The sequence below is a fragment of the Sorex araneus genome, chromosome 3 (assembly GCF_027595985.1).
Source record: "Sorex araneus isolate mSorAra2 chromosome 3, mSorAra2.pri, whole genome shotgun sequence".
Lineage (NCBI taxonomy): Eukaryota > Metazoa > Chordata > Mammalia > Eulipotyphla > Soricidae > Sorex > Sorex araneus.
In genome coordinates this window covers 101,096,735-101,114,347 of record NC_073304.1, presented here as the reverse complement: position 1 = coordinate 101,114,347, position 17,613 = coordinate 101,096,735, and the positions used below count along the sequence as shown (strand labels likewise).

Below are 17,613 nucleotides of genomic sequence, written 5' to 3'. Positions count from 1 at the left end.
GAGAGAGAAAGAAGAAAAGTGCCTGCCACAGAGGCAGGCTGGGGGGGAGGTGTGTGTGTGTGTGTGTGTGTGTGTGTGTGTGTGTGTGTGTGTGTGTGTGTGTGTGTGTGTGTGTGACAACAGGGTGGGGACGTCAGTGGTGAGAAATGTACGCTGGTAGAGGGATGGGTGTTGGAACATGTCTAAAACCCAACCATAAACAGCTTTGGAACTGTGTATCTCATGGTAATCAATAAAGAGGAAATAAAATAAAGACACTACTAACTTAAAAAAAATAATTCCAGTAAATCAATAAATACAAATTTTGCTAAGTAAAAAAATTATCGTGCCTAAAAAGGGATTGCAACAGATAAAATTATATTTACTATGTGAAAGTGGGGGGAAAAAATGAAGTAGCTCACTACTAAAACCATCTAAAGAACACAACAAATTCTAATATCTTAAGATTCTATTACTTCAATATTCACAGGAATGATGAAGACTATGGTTTAGGATCTATTTCTGTGCTTCTTTCTGGAGCTTCATCTACCTCTAAGAGCTTTGTAACATTTTTTCCAGTGTCTGCTGCAGTTCAATAATGGTACTAAGAACATCAAATTGTTTTGTCTCAAATCCAGCTTATCCTTAATACTTTCAATACTTTTCCCCCTGCTTCTTTGTTCCTTTGGGCCACAATTGGCAGTGCTCAGGTCTTACCCCTGGCTCTACACTGAGGGGATCACTCCTGGAGGGGCTCAGGGGACCGTATGGGATGCCCAGTATCAAACCCAGGTCAGCCACATGCAAGGCTGTGGCCCTATCTGCTGTACTATTGCTCTGGCCCCTCAACATTTTATTTAATGTGCAAGAGATGTTCTGATTGTTTTTCCAGAGCCTTAAGACCTTCAATGGTTCATGTCTGTCTAGATGATGTTGGATCAGTTTTGCCAAATCATACTTAGAGATTTTTTTGTATTCATTTTGCTTGAAGAATATGCTTTTTGCACTCAGCAATTGTCCTCCAACACTTTATTTCCTTGTAAAATGTTTCATAATTTTTCATTTCTATTAGATTCATATCGTGTATTAGCAGTGTTTTGCCCACTGACAATTCACACTGAGACAATGTACTCAGCATACACTGGTACTGGCCATATCCTTCTTCCTGTGATCCAGAAGTGCAGCACTTAATGAAACTTTTCACAAGCAGATTAATTCTCCAATCTTCTCCAGCACCATTTTCATCAATTAGGAGGTGCTTTCATATGACTTTGCCACCAGTCATGGATCCCATGACATGTGCAGCCTCAAAACTGTTTTATGAACTATTAAGCTGGGTTAATTTCATTGTTTCTAAAATGGAGCCAGCTAAACGCACATTTTTTTTTTTTTTTTGCTTTTCTTGGGTCACACCCGGCAACGCACAGGGGTTACTCCTGGCTCATGCACTCAGGAATTACTCCTGGCGGTGCTCGGGGGACCATATGGGGTGCTGAGAACCGAACCCGGGTCAGCCACGTGCAAGGCAAACGCCCTACCCGCTGTGCTATTGCTCCAGCCCCTAAACGCACATATTAATCCCAACTTTAAATATAAATATTTCTCAACTTTGTATTCTAGATTGCTTTCACTAGTAAGAAGAAACAATTATGAAGTAAGACAGTAACGAGAAAAACAATTTCATAATACTCACCTTAGGGAGGCCAGGCTTGGGTTTCAAGTTTTTGTTTCTCCTACAGAGACAAATCACACATTTTAAAAATAACTACAGAGATTAATAATTTCAAGGTCCTTATACTTATACACGAGATATCACTTATACCCATTCATACCCATCTCCAAGAGGCAGAAAACAATTATTCAAGTAATTAACCACCTTTGGTAAGCTTGAGTACACCAGGAAAGGAAAAGAAGAAATGCATATTCTGTAGTACAGGTAAAAACAGATTTAAGCCTGATGAACATAACAAAACATTGTATATTCAAAGCTCAAGCTTCCTTTTCTGTTGGATGTTAATAGGATTCAGATTTCTTACTTTTTACTAAAGTATATAATTTTCCACTTTGACAAATTCTCCTTTGCTTTTACTTAGTCATGTTCATAACGCAACAAATTCTTTAACACAGTAAATCAAGACTTTGGATATGGCTACTACATATCAGAAGTTTGATTTGGCTACTACATATCAGAAGTTTGATTCAGAAACTTGATTCAGAAAACTAAGACTTCAATCTAAAGTATAGCACCCCAGTGGCCCTTAAGAACAGGGGTTTGAATTATGTGGGTCAACTTATACAATAACTTTCTTATAAACATGACATGAATGTATGCTTATCAATAAATACAGTATAGTATTTTAAAGCATTTTGATCTTTTTAAGGAAGTTTTTCTTTCTCTACACTTACCTAATTGTAAGAATGCAGTATACCATAATACATATAATGTACAAAATATGTGGTTTATATGTGTTTTAACAGTTATCAATAAGGCTTCTGGTTAATGGAAGGGTATTAGTAACTAATTTGAGGTGATATCCAAGTTAAGTATGAATTTTAATTTATGCATAAAGAGTTAGTACCTTTATTCTCTATGTTGTTAAAGGGTCAACTATAATATGAAATGAGGATGGATGGTAATATCACCAACCTTTGAAGAGCTGTAACTAAAATTAATTCACAATTCTGGAATATAGCAAACCTTACATAAACTGACTCTAGTAATTTTGTAAGTCAGTAGCTCAGAAATTATGCAATTATATTTAGTAATACCTCTAGTTAGTAGTAAAAAAAAATTATGTTTAGGAGATAGCACAAAGGGTTGGAACTAATGGATTCCATGCAAGAGCCCGGTTCCATCCCTGGTATGTCCAGTAGTGATCCCTAAACACCAAGTCAGGTTGGCCTATGAACACTGTCACATGTATTCCCCCTACCAAAAGAAATGCTTACAGACCTGGAAAGAGAGTTCAAAGGCCTATAGCATGTGCATTGCATGTGTGAGGCCCCAAATTTTATTCCCTTCATTCCATGATTCCTTAAGCCCTACTGGGAATAGTCCTACCAGCCCCAAAACACTGCAAGAGTGGCCCCGCTGGGTGTTCTGACTGTTGCAGTGCATCTGGCACTAGGTGGCTGAGTATTGGGGAGTGGATCCTACTGAGCACTGCTTAGGCCACTTTAAAAACAAGAACAACAAAAAAAAATCACCTACAAAGTGTCTGGAATATGCTGAGTATGCTGATATGTAGGTAAGAACTTAGAGGACCTGGGGATAGAGTGCTTGCCTTACATATGTGAGCTTCTGGGTTCAATCCCCAGCAACACACAAATACACACACACACACTCTTTTTTACAGGTCCACCGCGCACACACACACACACACACACACACACACACACACACACACTCTTTTTTACAGGCCCACCACACACACATATACACACACGCACACACACACACAAACACACACTCTTTTTTACAGGTCCACCACATACACACACAAACACACACACACACACACACACACACACACACCCTTTTTTACAGGTTCACCACGAAGTTATATCTATGTTCTCTATGATAAAAAAATATCATCAGGAAGCATTAAAGAACTGGGTAGCCAAGTTCCATTCATCCATTTAATAGGGAGATTTTCATGCTTAATTTGTTAGGACTGCCAGAATTAAAGGCCAATTTTAGACACTGCAAATCCTAAAAAAAAAAAAAGTCAAAACAGTTTTATCTGGAATTTTCTGGAATCCTAAAATGATAGATCCTCATTAAAAAAATAAATAATATATATATATATTTTTTTTCTAACACAACTCTCCTGGGAGATAAGATAAACAAAAAACACTAGCTTTATAATAGGTAAAATAGCACAGAATATTACCTGAGTTATTTGACTCAGAATAATGCTTAACCATTCTTTCTTTTCTTAGCCATAAACCATAAGCTAATGATAAAAAGCAATGCACATTAACTGATCAATACTAACGTGAGAATTCCATGGGCTCTCTCCAGAAGTTTGCTGCTAGCTGAGTTAGCAAATATCCCATCTTTATCAAGCAGGGAGGAGTTACTTGATAATCTATTCTGGCGAATCCCAGTTCTACTATTCCAGGTAATATCAAAAGTATCCCTGTTAAAGATAAATAGTACAATTCATTAAGACATTTCTAACAAACTCTAAATTGCTTAAGTAAAATAAAACTTAAATAATGAAGATGGTGGTTTTACCATAGAGATTACCAACCAACTGGCATTTTCTGCATCCTCATTCAGAAAAAAAATTTCTATGGATTTATCACATTTGCATACAAAGGTTAATGAAGATGAACACAGCTCATCCAGAGAAATTATAACACTAATATTACTATTATCAGTAATCACTTAATCAGTAAATAATACTGTGTATATAGTATAATGTGATGTTTTTTGCCTTTGATAGACTTTTGAACATCCAAATACTACTAGGAATGTGCAGTTCTAAAAGGCCTTGCTATGCTGCAGAGTATTTAGTTTTCATCTGGAAAAATCAGATCTTATTCACATATTCACTATGCACATATATGCCAAAGTTACTAAGCTCTTTCATAAACTGAGTAATATTCAAGGCACTGGAGATAAGTAATAAAACAGATAAAATTATCAGTGGTTACAAAATAAAAAGTTACTAAAGGGCTTTATAGGTACAATTAGAAAACTGAATTCATATTTAAATTTCTCTAGAAATACATAGAAACATTAGTGAAATCATTTTTTAAGTAATAAATCCTTTAAGGTAATGTACAAGAGAAAAAAGATGGTATACAAGAACAAGAATGAACATATTCCTGAAGAACCGAAAATATATTACTTTCTCCACAGTAAACTTGAAAAAGTAATCCAAAAGTAGCTGGAGGAAATGTTGAGAAGCTTCCCTATTTACTCTGCAGACTTACTAAAGGTTCCAGAATTAGTGGTATCAAAAAGTAGGAGAGGTAGATAGGTTTTTTTTTTTTTTTTTCGGGTCATAACCGGCAATGCATAGGGGTTACTCCTGGCTCTGCACTCAGGAACTACCCCTGGCGGTGCTCAGGGGACCATATGGGATGCTGGGAATCGAACCCGGGTCGGCCGAGTGCAAAGCAAACGCCCTACCTGATGTGCTCCAGCTCTAAGGAGAGGTAGGTTTAAAAGAGGAGCACCACATGAAAGTTAGTTTAAAAATCAGAGAGAAGAGTTTATAATTAACTATGCAGATTTAAAACATGGCTCATAGTTTACAACATAGTTTACATACAAACTACATTTTAAACAGAAAAAAATTTAAAAACTATTGGAATCACTACATAAAATTTAATGTTAAATTTAAACAAAAATTATGAGTATTAACACTTATAGTTTTCTATTATTATATGACTTGCAAATCCTACACACCTACTTAAATACCCATCTTCTATTTTTCCCCAGAAAAAATGACAGATGAAATATAAACTAAAACAGGTCCAACCAAACTGACTCTTTCACCTGATTCATAAAAAACAAAAAGCCCACATACATCAGTCCCAGGTATCTGATACTTAAAGTACAATGAAACATAAACTAGGAATTACAGAGCTATAACTATTAAACTGTATGGGACATGGCACAAAGCACAGGATTCTTTTCTCTTACACAAACTTTTTTTAAAGGTTCCATAAGGTTAGGGATCTCTAATAAAGAGCTGAAAACAATGTCAAATAGACTAAAAGTACACAGGACATCAGATTAATGAAGTAAGTAACATGCAAATATAATGGCAGATTTCATCTCTAGTCAAATGTCACAGTGAAGAAGAAAAGCATACATATACTCTTAATGACAGGAAGTAGTTCAATTTCCAGGCACTTAAGATAAACAAAGTTAAGGTTAGCTACTTAAGCAATTATAGCTCTGTATGTAAGACCAGAAACTAAGAAGCTTCTTCTAACAAGCACAGTTACTGAGCAGAGTGACAATGTACATTAGAAAGACATAATAACTTAGAAAATAAAGCAATGAAATAATATTTTACTTTTAATGATATACCATCCTTATCATCAAGGCACTAAGCTCAATTCTCTTGATGTTTAAAATGTAGATGCTAAGCAATGCTATTTAGTTCATATAAAGTACAATTGTGTTCTGTTTCAGTTTTGGAAGTGATACACCTGGTGGTGCTCAGGGGTAAGCTCAGGGCCATTCCTGGAGAGGCTAAGAGAACCATATGTGGTGCAGGGTATTGAACTAGGATAAGCCCAAGGCAAGCACCTTAACACTGGTTACAAAAATGCAATTACTGTAAAAAATGTAATGTGTAGGGCTGGAGTGATAGCACAGCGGGTAGAACGTTTGCCTTGCACGTGGTCGACCTGGGTTCGATTCCCAGCATCCCATATGGTCCCCTGAGCACGGCCAGGGGTAATTCCTGAGTGCAGAGCCAGGAGTGACCCCTGAGCGTCACTGGGTGTGACCCAAAAAGCAAAAAAGAAAAAAAAATGTAATGTGTAAAGGACAAAGGAATTCCAAAAATTGCATTTGTTACTTTCAAGATTTACTCAATTTTTCTTCACTGAAACTAGTAAATGATAAACTTTGGTTATCACACTAATCAAAAAAAAAAGGTATTGTATAGTTTGATGTAACTTGAACTAGCTGAATCTTTTACCAGTAAAATTTCACCACAGAAAGCAGAATAATCTTTAAATTTTTTATTAAAGTAAACTAGTGCTAATTTTTTTCATACTTCAAAAGTATGATAAAGCAGAAAGTATTCAAGAATCCCAGTTATTTCTTGCATGCTTCCTCAAAAAAATTAATCAAACATACTTACTGTTGGTTTTTTTCATTTAGAGTATTCATGCCCTGCAGATCAGAAAGAGGTGTTCTAGGATTTCTCCGTGTTATACCTAGCATATAAAAAGGCAGAAAAATTCAAATCAATGCTAACATAAATAAAAAATAATTTTCCAAAAGCAAATGAACTTTAATGTATTTCGACAGTATTTGCCAAACAGGTTAGGAATGGTACCCCATGACTGTCTGACAACCAAAAATAAACCCAAATAAAGGTATTTAATAATAACCTATTTTATTTATCATAATTTATACATTAATATCAAGAACTATAGATTTAAAAATTTTCAAGTTTTTTATTTTAATATTGAAAAAATTTCTAATTTGACTCCTTTGTGTCATTTTTCAGCATGTGTGTACACAAACAGAAATATATAATGAGCACTTGAAATTGATCACCCAGACTTGCAAGTCATATCCTAATCCACCTCCCTTTTTGATCCCATTTCAACAGTATTAACACCAAGATGACCCATTTGTTGAAATTAGCATTAGATGCCTTAAAAAGGCTATCTTAATGAACAATGACTTGAAGTGTAGAATATAAATTAACAGAAATTCTCAGCAGAAAAATGGAAACTGTGAAAAGAAACAAACTAATACTACTCAACTATAGAGATGAAATCTTTTTTTTTTCCCCTACAGAATCTCAATTTTATTCTTAGATCCTGTCAAAGCGTTGTTTAGAGGGATTCCAAATCTTTGGAAATGTTAAGGATCTGTGATCACCAAATAGCACTTCAACATACTATAATTGTATTTATATCTCATGAAATTAGTCGCCATACTTTGACAGAATGTTAACATGACGTATTACAGAATCACTACAAAATCCCAAGGAAGAAATGTCCTACCATGTCGCTTCATCTCACTATCACAATAAAGGCCAATTATGGATACAGAGACTTATTTATGTAGGTACAAGAAGTGGATGTGGCCAAAAAAAAAAAAACCACTAGGAAAACACTTAATTCTTGCAATGAATTTTAAGTTGCTTAATTTTTCTGTTGTGTAAATTTTGTGTACTTAAAGCCTTGTACAGTAGTAGACATTAATCCATTGAGGTTTACGTAAGCAAACAATTCCATTGATTCAGAACTCCCTAAATCATCCAGACACAACTTAGTATTTTAAGCTATATTGATGATATTAAAACAAGAACAAATAAAAACAAAAAGTGTTCTCTCCTTCACATGAACTTAGATCCATAAAGCATCTTTATTATCAATTCTGAGTGAACCAGGATGGTCTCTTCTGATCTCATTCGATGATCCTCTTGCCCTGATCTTGTGCAATTGGTGTCTCTCCCGCGTACAGCACCACAGTCTCTGAAGTGGGCGCCTTGAAAGGACCCCTCTCTTGCTTTCCGATCTGTTTCCTGATTTCTGCAGTCTCCTTGCGCACCTTTTCATAGCAAAAGCCAGAGGACGTGTTTCTGTTTCAGGTGACCACATTCTGGACAAATGTCTATATTGTTCTTAATATTAGTAAGATTCTGAGGGTTTCTTCTACACCGGTTCACTTCAATGCTGCGCCTATTTTTGGGAGCTACCATGCAAAAGATACTATCCAAAAGGCTGGAAATCTCATTTCCATTGGTATCATTTACTGGTTCAGTAAAATATAGCTGGATTTTGGACTGCTAATACTGGTCCGCACGGTGGGCTGGCTGGGCCAGGGTGAAGTGCGGGCAGCAGGCACCGCCAACAGCTCCGCAGCAGCGCCGGGTGGCCGGCCACATCGGGGCCCGCAGCACCAGCAGGGCCGGCGCCATCTCGTGCGCCTGCGGCCAGCCCCTGGGCCTGCGCTGAGAAGATGAAATCTTACAACATGTAAGAATCTTGTTTGGATTGCACTTAGTAAAATAATTCTGATGGAAAAAGACAAATAACTACATGACTTCACTCATATGCAGAAAATAAAACACAGCAAGTGAGCTGGAGCCATAATACAGCAGGTAGGAAGCTCGCCTTACATGCAGCAGACCAGGGTTTGATCCCAGGTACCACACATATGGTACCCGGAATCCTTCAAGAAGTGATCCTCGAGCATAAGAGCCAAGAGTAAGTCCTGAGCATCGCCAGGTGTGGCACAAAACAAAAGCAAACAGGGCCAGGGTGATGATAGTACTGCGGGTAGGATATCTGCCTTGCAAATGGTAGCTCACATTCAATTCTTGGCATCACCAGTCGCCCAAGCAAAGTTATACTCATCATCATCATTCCGCTGATCGTCGTATTTCTCAAGCAGTCTCAGTAACATCTCCATTTATCCTAGCCCTGAGATTTCAGAAGCCTCTCTTTACTCATACTTCCCAACGATGCCGCATTGGAGGCCCTTTGAGGGTCAGGGGAATGAGACCCAGCATTGTTACTGTTTTTGGCATATGAATACACCATGGGGAGTTTGCCAGGTTCTCCCATGTGAGCAGGAAACTCTAGGTAAAGTTATATTAAAATGTAATAACATGACACCTATAATGTTATAACATGTTATACATGATAATGTAATAACAATAACATTATCATTACAATCAACATATGCCAGAAGAAAATGGACAATATCTTTAAAACTCAAAAGTTTTCTAAAGTGCAATCATGTTAAATATATGTACACTTTATGATACAATGCTCCTCTCATATGTTTTATCACAGGAATAAAAATGTCTGCAAAATGACTTTATCAAGAACATTGACAGAAAGCTAGATTTCACACAAGAGCTCAAAATATTATAAAACCCTTATATACACTAAGACATGAATGATAAGTACAATGTGTATGTATATATAATTACATGTATATACACATGGCAGAGCCTGGGAAGCTACCTGTGGCATATTCGATATGCCAAAAACAGTAACAACAATTCTCACAATCAAGACATTACTGGTGCCTGCTTGAGCAAATCGATGAACAACGGGACAACACCTCAGGAGAAAAATTACCTTTCATAGAATATGTTATCAAGACACTCAGAGAAACTTGAAACAAAAAATAACATACATGATTTCATTTCTGTAAAATACTTAGAAAAACAAAACTACAGAAAAAAAAATCTTATAAGTAGTACCCTAAAGAAGGTGGAAGAACATCTAAGGGTTAAAAATATAAATTTGCTTTTCCCCAATATTTTCAATGCTTTCTATTCATATTTTGATTTGCGTCTTAAATATGTTAAGAAATTTTTAATTACAATCTTTTTACTTCTGTTGAAATTTGTTATTAAAATATATATCGGATTTTTTCTACCTTATTTTATGCTTTTTTTTACTCCAATCAATGTATACTCTTCCCGTCCTCTACCAAACTCCTTTCTTTATATTTTCATTTATACATTTTTTTCCTTGAAAGTTTTACACTCTCTTTTATTATCCTTGAGTTCTGAACATATGAATTTTAAATTATCTTTTTTTCCCCTAACACAAACATTTTAGATGTTCCAATCCTAGCATCCCTTTACCATCACAAGCTTTGTTATCCAGTGTTTTATTCTTCACCTTCTTTTTTCTTCTCAAATCAGACATTACTACTAAGTTTTTTTTAAGTAATTTCTTTTTACTCTATACTTTTATCTGATTGGATGAGTGGCCATATCTGACTATTCCGGGTTTTGTGCTCAGGTGTCACTCCTATCCATGTTCATGGACAGTAGATGGTACCAGGGGATCAAATTGGGGTAAGGCCACATGCAAGGGAATTTCCTTACCCCATGAATTAAGTCTGATCAGTAACTGCCTTTTTTTTTTAACTTACAGAAGTAGTACCAATTTCATTATAAAATCTGAAAACTCTAATTAGTTCTCAACTAAATATATAAATTCTATCAATGAGAACCCATTCAGGTTACTCTCTATTTATTACTTTGCTTTTTCTGGGTTATCTTTGCCTATCATGTTTTTTCAACATTTTAAGAATCAAGCTTTTTGGAAAACACATTTTGAGATTTTAATTGATGAGATTAATAGATTTAATAGCACTTATTTGATACAGGTTTCTTATCCTACTTTAAAAGATAAAGATTCTCGGCGCCATCTTGCCACATTCAACAGAGAAGAGGCCAGGCATTCTGGTGAGCAACGCGGCCGGAGAAATGCTCCGGACCCGAAACTGGGCCAGCAACACTGGGGATCCAGATGGAGGAGGTACAGCCAGCACACCTTCTCCAGATGGAGCCCTGGCGACACTGAGCAGCAACTAACACACTCCGGCTTGTGGGACTGGGACACATCCGAGCCACAGGGTGGGGGGGGGGGGGGGCACTGGAGTGGGGCGGCGCCAGCCCAACCTCCAATTGGTCCCGGCCGCCGGAAGTCACGCCCTCGACCCACCCTCGGTGCCATCTTGCCACATTCAACAGAGAAGAGGCCAGACATTCTGGTGACCAACGCGGCCAGAGAAATGCTCCGGACCCGAAACTGGGCCAGCAACACTGGGGATCCACCACGACCTTTTCTAAAAACTGAAAACATACAATCTTTTAATGGAAAACCAATTATCAAATGCTTCCTTAGTAGGGCTGTCTTTCTTGGGGGGAAACTCCAACAACAATAGTGAGTTTTGTTTTGCAATATGGAACGTAATCAAGGTAAAGAGAAAATGAAGTGAAATTCATCAGTTATACAGTTGGGGGTGGGGCGCGGGGGCGGGGGGTATACTGTGGATTTTGGTGGTGGAATATGGGCACTGGTGAAGGGATGGTGTTTGAATATTGTATAACTGAGACATAAACCTGAAAACTTTGTAACTTTCTACATGGTGATAAAATAAAAATTTAAAAAAGGGGGCCGGAGTGATAGCACAGCGGGTAGGGTGTTTGCCTTGCACGTGGCCGACCCGGGTTTGATCCCCGGCATCCCATATGGTCCCCCAAGCACTACCAGGAGTAATTCCTGAGTGCAAAGCCAGGAGTAACCCCTGAGCATCGCTGGGTGTGACCCAAAAAGCAAAAAAAAAAAAAAAAATTTAAAAAAAAAAGATAAAGATTCTGGCTGGAGTGATAGTACAATGGTTAGGGAATTTGCCTTGTACCAACCGGAGTTCGATCCCTGGCATCAAATATGGTTCCCCAGCACCGCCAGGAGTGATTCCTGCATGCGGAGACAGTAGTAGCCCCTGAGCATTGCTGGGTGTGACCCAAAAAGAATAAATGAATAAATAGATTCTGGAGCCAGAGAGAGAACACAATGGGTACAATACTTACCTTGCAAGCAGCTGGCCAGTTTGATCCCTGGCACTACAAAATGTTCCCCACCCCCACCCACCGAAGACCCCAGCACTAACAGGAATGATCCTGTGTACACAGTCAGGAGTAAGCTCTTAAGGCAGCTGAGTGTGTCTCAAACTTCCCAACTCCTGAAAAATAATCACTCAGCCACCCCCCTGCCCGCCAAAAAAAAATAAAGATTCTATTTTTGTTACTGTTATGGTTGTCTTGAAAACATACATTCATGCTTTTTTACAGTTTCACTTAGCATAATGTTTTAGAGACTAAGTTGTATAAGTCTTTGTGTTAACACTGTCATATCTCAGGTAAATGTGTATATTTGTAATTACAGAATATATGGAAAATATGTGCTTAGCTTTATTTTAAAACTGAGTTTCCAAAATAATTCTACTATTTTATATTACTAACCATGTGTAAGCATTCTTTTTGTTCCACATAATTTTTCAGTTAATACTGTCAATGTATTAAATTTTAACCATCTTACAGGGTGTGAATGTGACCTTGTGATTATCATTTGTATTTCCCCAATGACTAATGAATCTTAATCTTTCATAAGGCTATTAACTATTCTTACAACTTCTTTGTAAATTTTATGCTCATATCTGTTACCTATTAGGGAGTATGGCCTCTCAGGAAGTGCTTGGAGGGCCTGGGCAGCCCCCAGCAATACCTGGTCAACAAGTCAGATGGTTGTTAAAAATCAAGAATGTGATACTTATGGGCCTCACAATACAGGGGACCACCAAAGCTACCCTGATGGTGCTCAGGGGCCACAGGGTCACATCTAAACTGCTTTTTTTGTATCACATGAGTTCTTTTCACATTCTGTTTCACATTTTTCATTCTTTTCACATTCTGTTCATTGTCAGCTATATTAAAAAGATCAAATAATGTTTCCCAAGCAATGGTATGCCTTCTGTTTTGTTTCTTTAATTTTCTTATGTGTGAAGCAAAACAGTTTTTAGTGAAAGAAATTTAGAGGGATGGAGACATAGTACAGCGGAAAGGGCACTTATCTTGCACGTAGCTGACACAGGTTTGATCCCTGACATCCCACACAGGTTCCCCGTGCACCACCTGAAGTGATTCCAAAATGTGGAGCCAGGAATAACCCCTGAGTCACTGCCAGATGTGACCCCAAAAAACAAAGAAAGATAAAAAGAGAGAAATTTTAAGAAGTGTGAGGGGAGAAAAAGAAAAAGTGATGTGTTCAAAAGAGAACATGGGCTTCTTCCAGTGTGGAAAAGGTCTAAGATTTTGTTTGTTTTAACAGTTACTTTCAATTTAGGTAAGCTATCATTTTTATTGCTATATTTTTGTTTGTTTTCACTTTAGAGCCACATCTAGTGGTGCTCGGGTATTGCTTACTGCAGTGCTGAAGGGACCATGTGAGGCCAGCAACTGAGTCTTTCTGGGCTTTCTGCTCACAAGTCTCCCCCACCCCAACCCAGTTTTTCAGCCATAACTGGTGATACTCGGGTTACTCCTAGCTCTGCACTCAGGAATCACTCCTGTGGTGCACAGGGAACCGTGTGGGATGCTGGGGATTGAACCTGGGTTGGTCATGTGCAAGGAAAACACCCTACCTGCTGTACTATCCCTCTGGCCCTGTGCTCACAAGTCTTTGGCGCAAGCTCCCCAGCCTCAATATATATGTGTGTGTGTGTATATATATACATATATATATATATATATTTAAATTTATTGATAAAGGTTCTGTGATTTACAATACTATTTTTTGGGGGGGTCAGACCCGGCGATGCACAGGGGTTACTCAGGAATTACTCCTGGCAATGCTCGGGGGACCATCTGGGATGCTGGAATTCGAACCTCGGACGGTCGTGTGCAAGGCAAACGCCCTACCCGCTGTGCTATTGCTCCAGCCCCTATATTACTGTTAATGATGGTTCCCCAAGCACATAATTCCTTCCTCATAACATCCTCCCTTTAAAGGCCCACCCCACCCCCACCCACCCACCACCACCATCAATTGTGTGGATAAGTTCTCCAGTTGTGTTGCCTTTGGTCCTTTGTTGCTATCTTGCTATGTATCTTTAAGTTCTACATATGCCCAGTCTCAATTTTTCTTCTTTTGTATTTCATGTTCTCATATTCCATCTACAAAGTCTTTGCCTATCCCACAATTGTAAATTTTTTCCACAGATTTTCTTCAGGTTTAAATGATTTTATTTTTTGCTAAGAGCTAACCCACTAATGCATCAAGTTAAATTACACATTTCAAGTTATAGCTATTCAATTATTTTAGAGCAATTTCTTACAAGACTGTACTTTGCCCTCACATATTATTTAAGCATCTTTGTGGGACCCAAGTAAACAAATCAATTAGGGTTGAGGAACATCCAGTCTGTAGGCCATTTAAGGTTCACTAAATCATGTGGTCTGGGCCAGACATATGATGTGACATAGATGTTTCTCACCTGCCTATACTGCACACCCCATGAATGATATTATAGCTATCCAAAATGCCCCTGCGAAGAACAAAGTTTTTCCACCCTGATTCTACTTCTATTTATGTCTAGACTCTAATACTATAGATCTCTTATTCCTTACACCCATAGAACAATGTTATGATTATTTGAATTTTGAAATAATATATAGCATAAGTTCTCTACCTTTGTTACTTTTCAAAATTGTTTTGGTCCTTCTAGGTATTTTATATCCCTATATAAATTTTTGTCAGACTGGAGCGATAGCACAGCCAGTAGGGCGTTTGCCTTGCATACAGCCGACCTGGGATGGATTCCTCCGTCCCTCTTGGAGGCCGGCAAGCTACTGAGAGTATCTCGCCCGCACGAGAGCCTGGCAAGCTACCTGTGGCGTATTTGATATGCCAAAAACAGTAACAAGTCTCACAATGGAGATGTTACTGGTGCCCACTTGAGCAAATCGATGAACAATGGGACGACAGTGTGACAGTGTGATATAAATTTTTGATAGCACTAGAGAATTAACAAGATTTCTGCTGTGAAAGTCATTAAGATTGACATCTCAGAAACAGAAAACTCTTTTCACTCAATTAGGTATTTATTTTCCTTGCTTGTATTCACTTAGCACAGCGGTAGGGCGTTTGCCTTGCATACAGCCAACCTGGGTTGGATTCCTCAGTCTCTCTGGGAGAGCCCGGCAAGCTACCGAGAGTATCTCACCCACACAGCAGAGCCTGGCAAACTACCCGTGGCATATTCAATATGCCAAAAACAGTAACAAGTCTCAAATGGTTACTGGTCCCCACTCAGCAAATCGATGAGCAACAGGATCAGTGATACAAAACAACATTTATTTTGTTAAACCTATCCCTACATATTTTTATGTTCTAAGGTTGGATTATTCTCCATATTGCACAATATAGTACTCCAGAACATTGTTCCTTAAAATACCTAACTGTAGAAGACAGAAAGATAGTACAGTGATTAAGTCTTGCATTCAATCCCTGGATTCAATCCCAAGCACCCCATATGGTCACACAAAACTCATCAGGAGTGATCCTGGAGACTCGAGCAAGGAGTAATCCACCAGGGGTAACCCCACCCTGAAAAATCAAACTAAAATCATATCAATGGATTTCTGCAGGAATACAAGTTCAAAAGCTTAACCTTAGGTAAGTGGCTTTGCAGGGTCTCTCTCACAACACTGTATTCAAGCTATCAATCAAGGCTTCAGTCATCTCAAAACTTGAAAGCAGTTGAAGGATCATCTGCTTTCTAACATAACTCATGCAGTTGATGGCAGTTCCTCTCTGACTTTTGTACATCTGACTGAAATTCTTAATAAAGTTTTCACAAATGGCTGTTTGCTTTTCCCAGGCCTGATCATAGAACTGCTAGTCCAATTGGCCAAGCATATATCAGTGGGAGAAGTCCCTGGGATTTTCAGAACACTTCTTGGAAGGCCAAAAATAAATATTTTAATTGTAGGTACTTAACAGCTAGTAACTATAGCTTAATAGACCACAAAAATTTATCTTGGGCAATGCTAGGCTATCACTTTATCAATTTCACTGCACAAAATAAAAAAAGCAGCTTTTGGTTCCCAATGATTAGTCTACATAATCGGTCTGCATTCTATCACTAATTTAGCTCTCCATTATTTATTTTCTTTTACTTATTTCACTTCTAAAATGCTCTTCCTGTTGCTGCTTCACTGCTTTTTTTGATTATTGATTTTTTTAACTGAGAATTTAAAAAGAATCTAAAGCTATCAGGGTTGGTTTTTTTTTTGTAATTCACTGTTTCCATTAATACTAAAAGCAAAGTAGTCTCAAGCTATACTCACAATTTCCTTTGACTCATGAGTTATTTATATATGTTGCTTATTTTCCAAACATTTGATTTCTCTAGTATTTATGTTTTGATTTCTATTTTAAGTCCATTTTTGTCAGACAGAAAGTCTTAAGTTTTTAACATTTATGTGACTGTTTACCAGTTTCCCAGGGTGGGTGATACCTTGACCCTGGGTGGCACTGGAATGACCCAAAGGAGCAGTAGTAGATTCAGGTGCAATTTGGGGACTTTGGTAGATTTCCCAGAAGGCACTGGATGATTTTTTTCTGAAAAGGTGCAGTTGGCCAGGTAAGTTTGAGAACCTCTACCCTTTACTGATGCTTGAAATCTGTAATTCTAAGGCAGGCACAGTCAGGAAGGTAGGTATAGTAAGGTGCATCAAACACAATCTGAGCTGTTAATCTTTCCACCTGTTCATGAACAGCTTTGCTTTTATTCAATCCCAAGACTGGAATGAAGGCAAAAGGTGTGGGTTCAAAGTCAAGCAAGATGCTTCTATGCTCTCTCTCTCTTCCTTTTGTCATCTATTCCTTCTCCTTTCCAGAACTCCTAACTTTTGTGGAAGTAGGGCTGCAGCTCACATTTCTAAGAATCCCAATTTATCCCGACTCCACTAATTTCTCCCAGCCAAATCTCAAAGAAGAGTTCCTGAGGAGAGACAGTTGGCGCACCAGAAACAAAGAAGAGGAGGACGAAGAACCACAGTACCTTTTTTTTTGTCAATCTTGAGGTCACACACTGTCACTTCTGCCAGATTCCATTGGTTAGAAGCGAGTCACTAAGTAGAGCACAATGCCTTTTGAAGGGAGGAGTATCAAAGAATTTGTGGACACATCTTAAACCACCAAAACAATGCCAAAATTTTTACCTCAAAATCAAATCTTTTATAAGAAATTAAGAAAAAGAAATAAAATATGTATAATCAATTAATTTATACATATTTATTAGTCCTGATTTTTGTTCTTTCTGATAACTATTGAATCAGCAAATTAGAATCTACAGGTCAAATCAAGCCCAGGGCTTGTTATTGTTTACCTTGCCAGTTAAGAGTGCAAATTATTTTTAAATGGTTGAGAAAAAAATCAATAGGAAAAAATATTTTGTGTCATGTAAAATTTATAAGGAATCTAAACTTTACGATTTATTTAAATAAAACCATAACAAAATTTCACTGGAGCACAGCAATACTAATTCATTTCTGCACTGGTTATGGCTCCTTTCACAGCAGAACTGAATGGTACCAAGAAAGT

At 37.8% G+C, this 17,613-nt stretch overlaps 1 protein-coding gene and 1 pseudogene across 5 annotated transcripts in view; both read right to left on the bottom strand.

Annotated features, from left to right (window-relative positions):
* MYO9A (myosin IXA) overlaps positions 1-17,613 on the bottom strand; it is a 228,476-nt gene that overhangs the window by 83,125 nt on the left and 127,738 nt on the right. For all 5 annotated transcript variants that reach the window (XM_055132922.1, XM_055132923.1, XM_055132924.1 and 2 more), the window contains exons 16-18: positions 6,816-6,891; positions 3,978-4,121; positions 1,673-1,712 (exon numbers count right to left, since the gene is read on the bottom strand). In XM_055132922.1, the coding sequence (XP_054988897.1) occupies positions 1,673-1,712; positions 3,978-4,121; positions 6,816-6,891 (260 nt within the window). The remainder of the gene's footprint in view (positions 1-1,672; positions 1,713-3,977; positions 4,122-6,815; positions 6,892-17,613) is intronic.
* LOC101538906 (THO complex subunit 7 homolog) lies at positions 482-1,504 on the bottom strand (annotated as a pseudogene).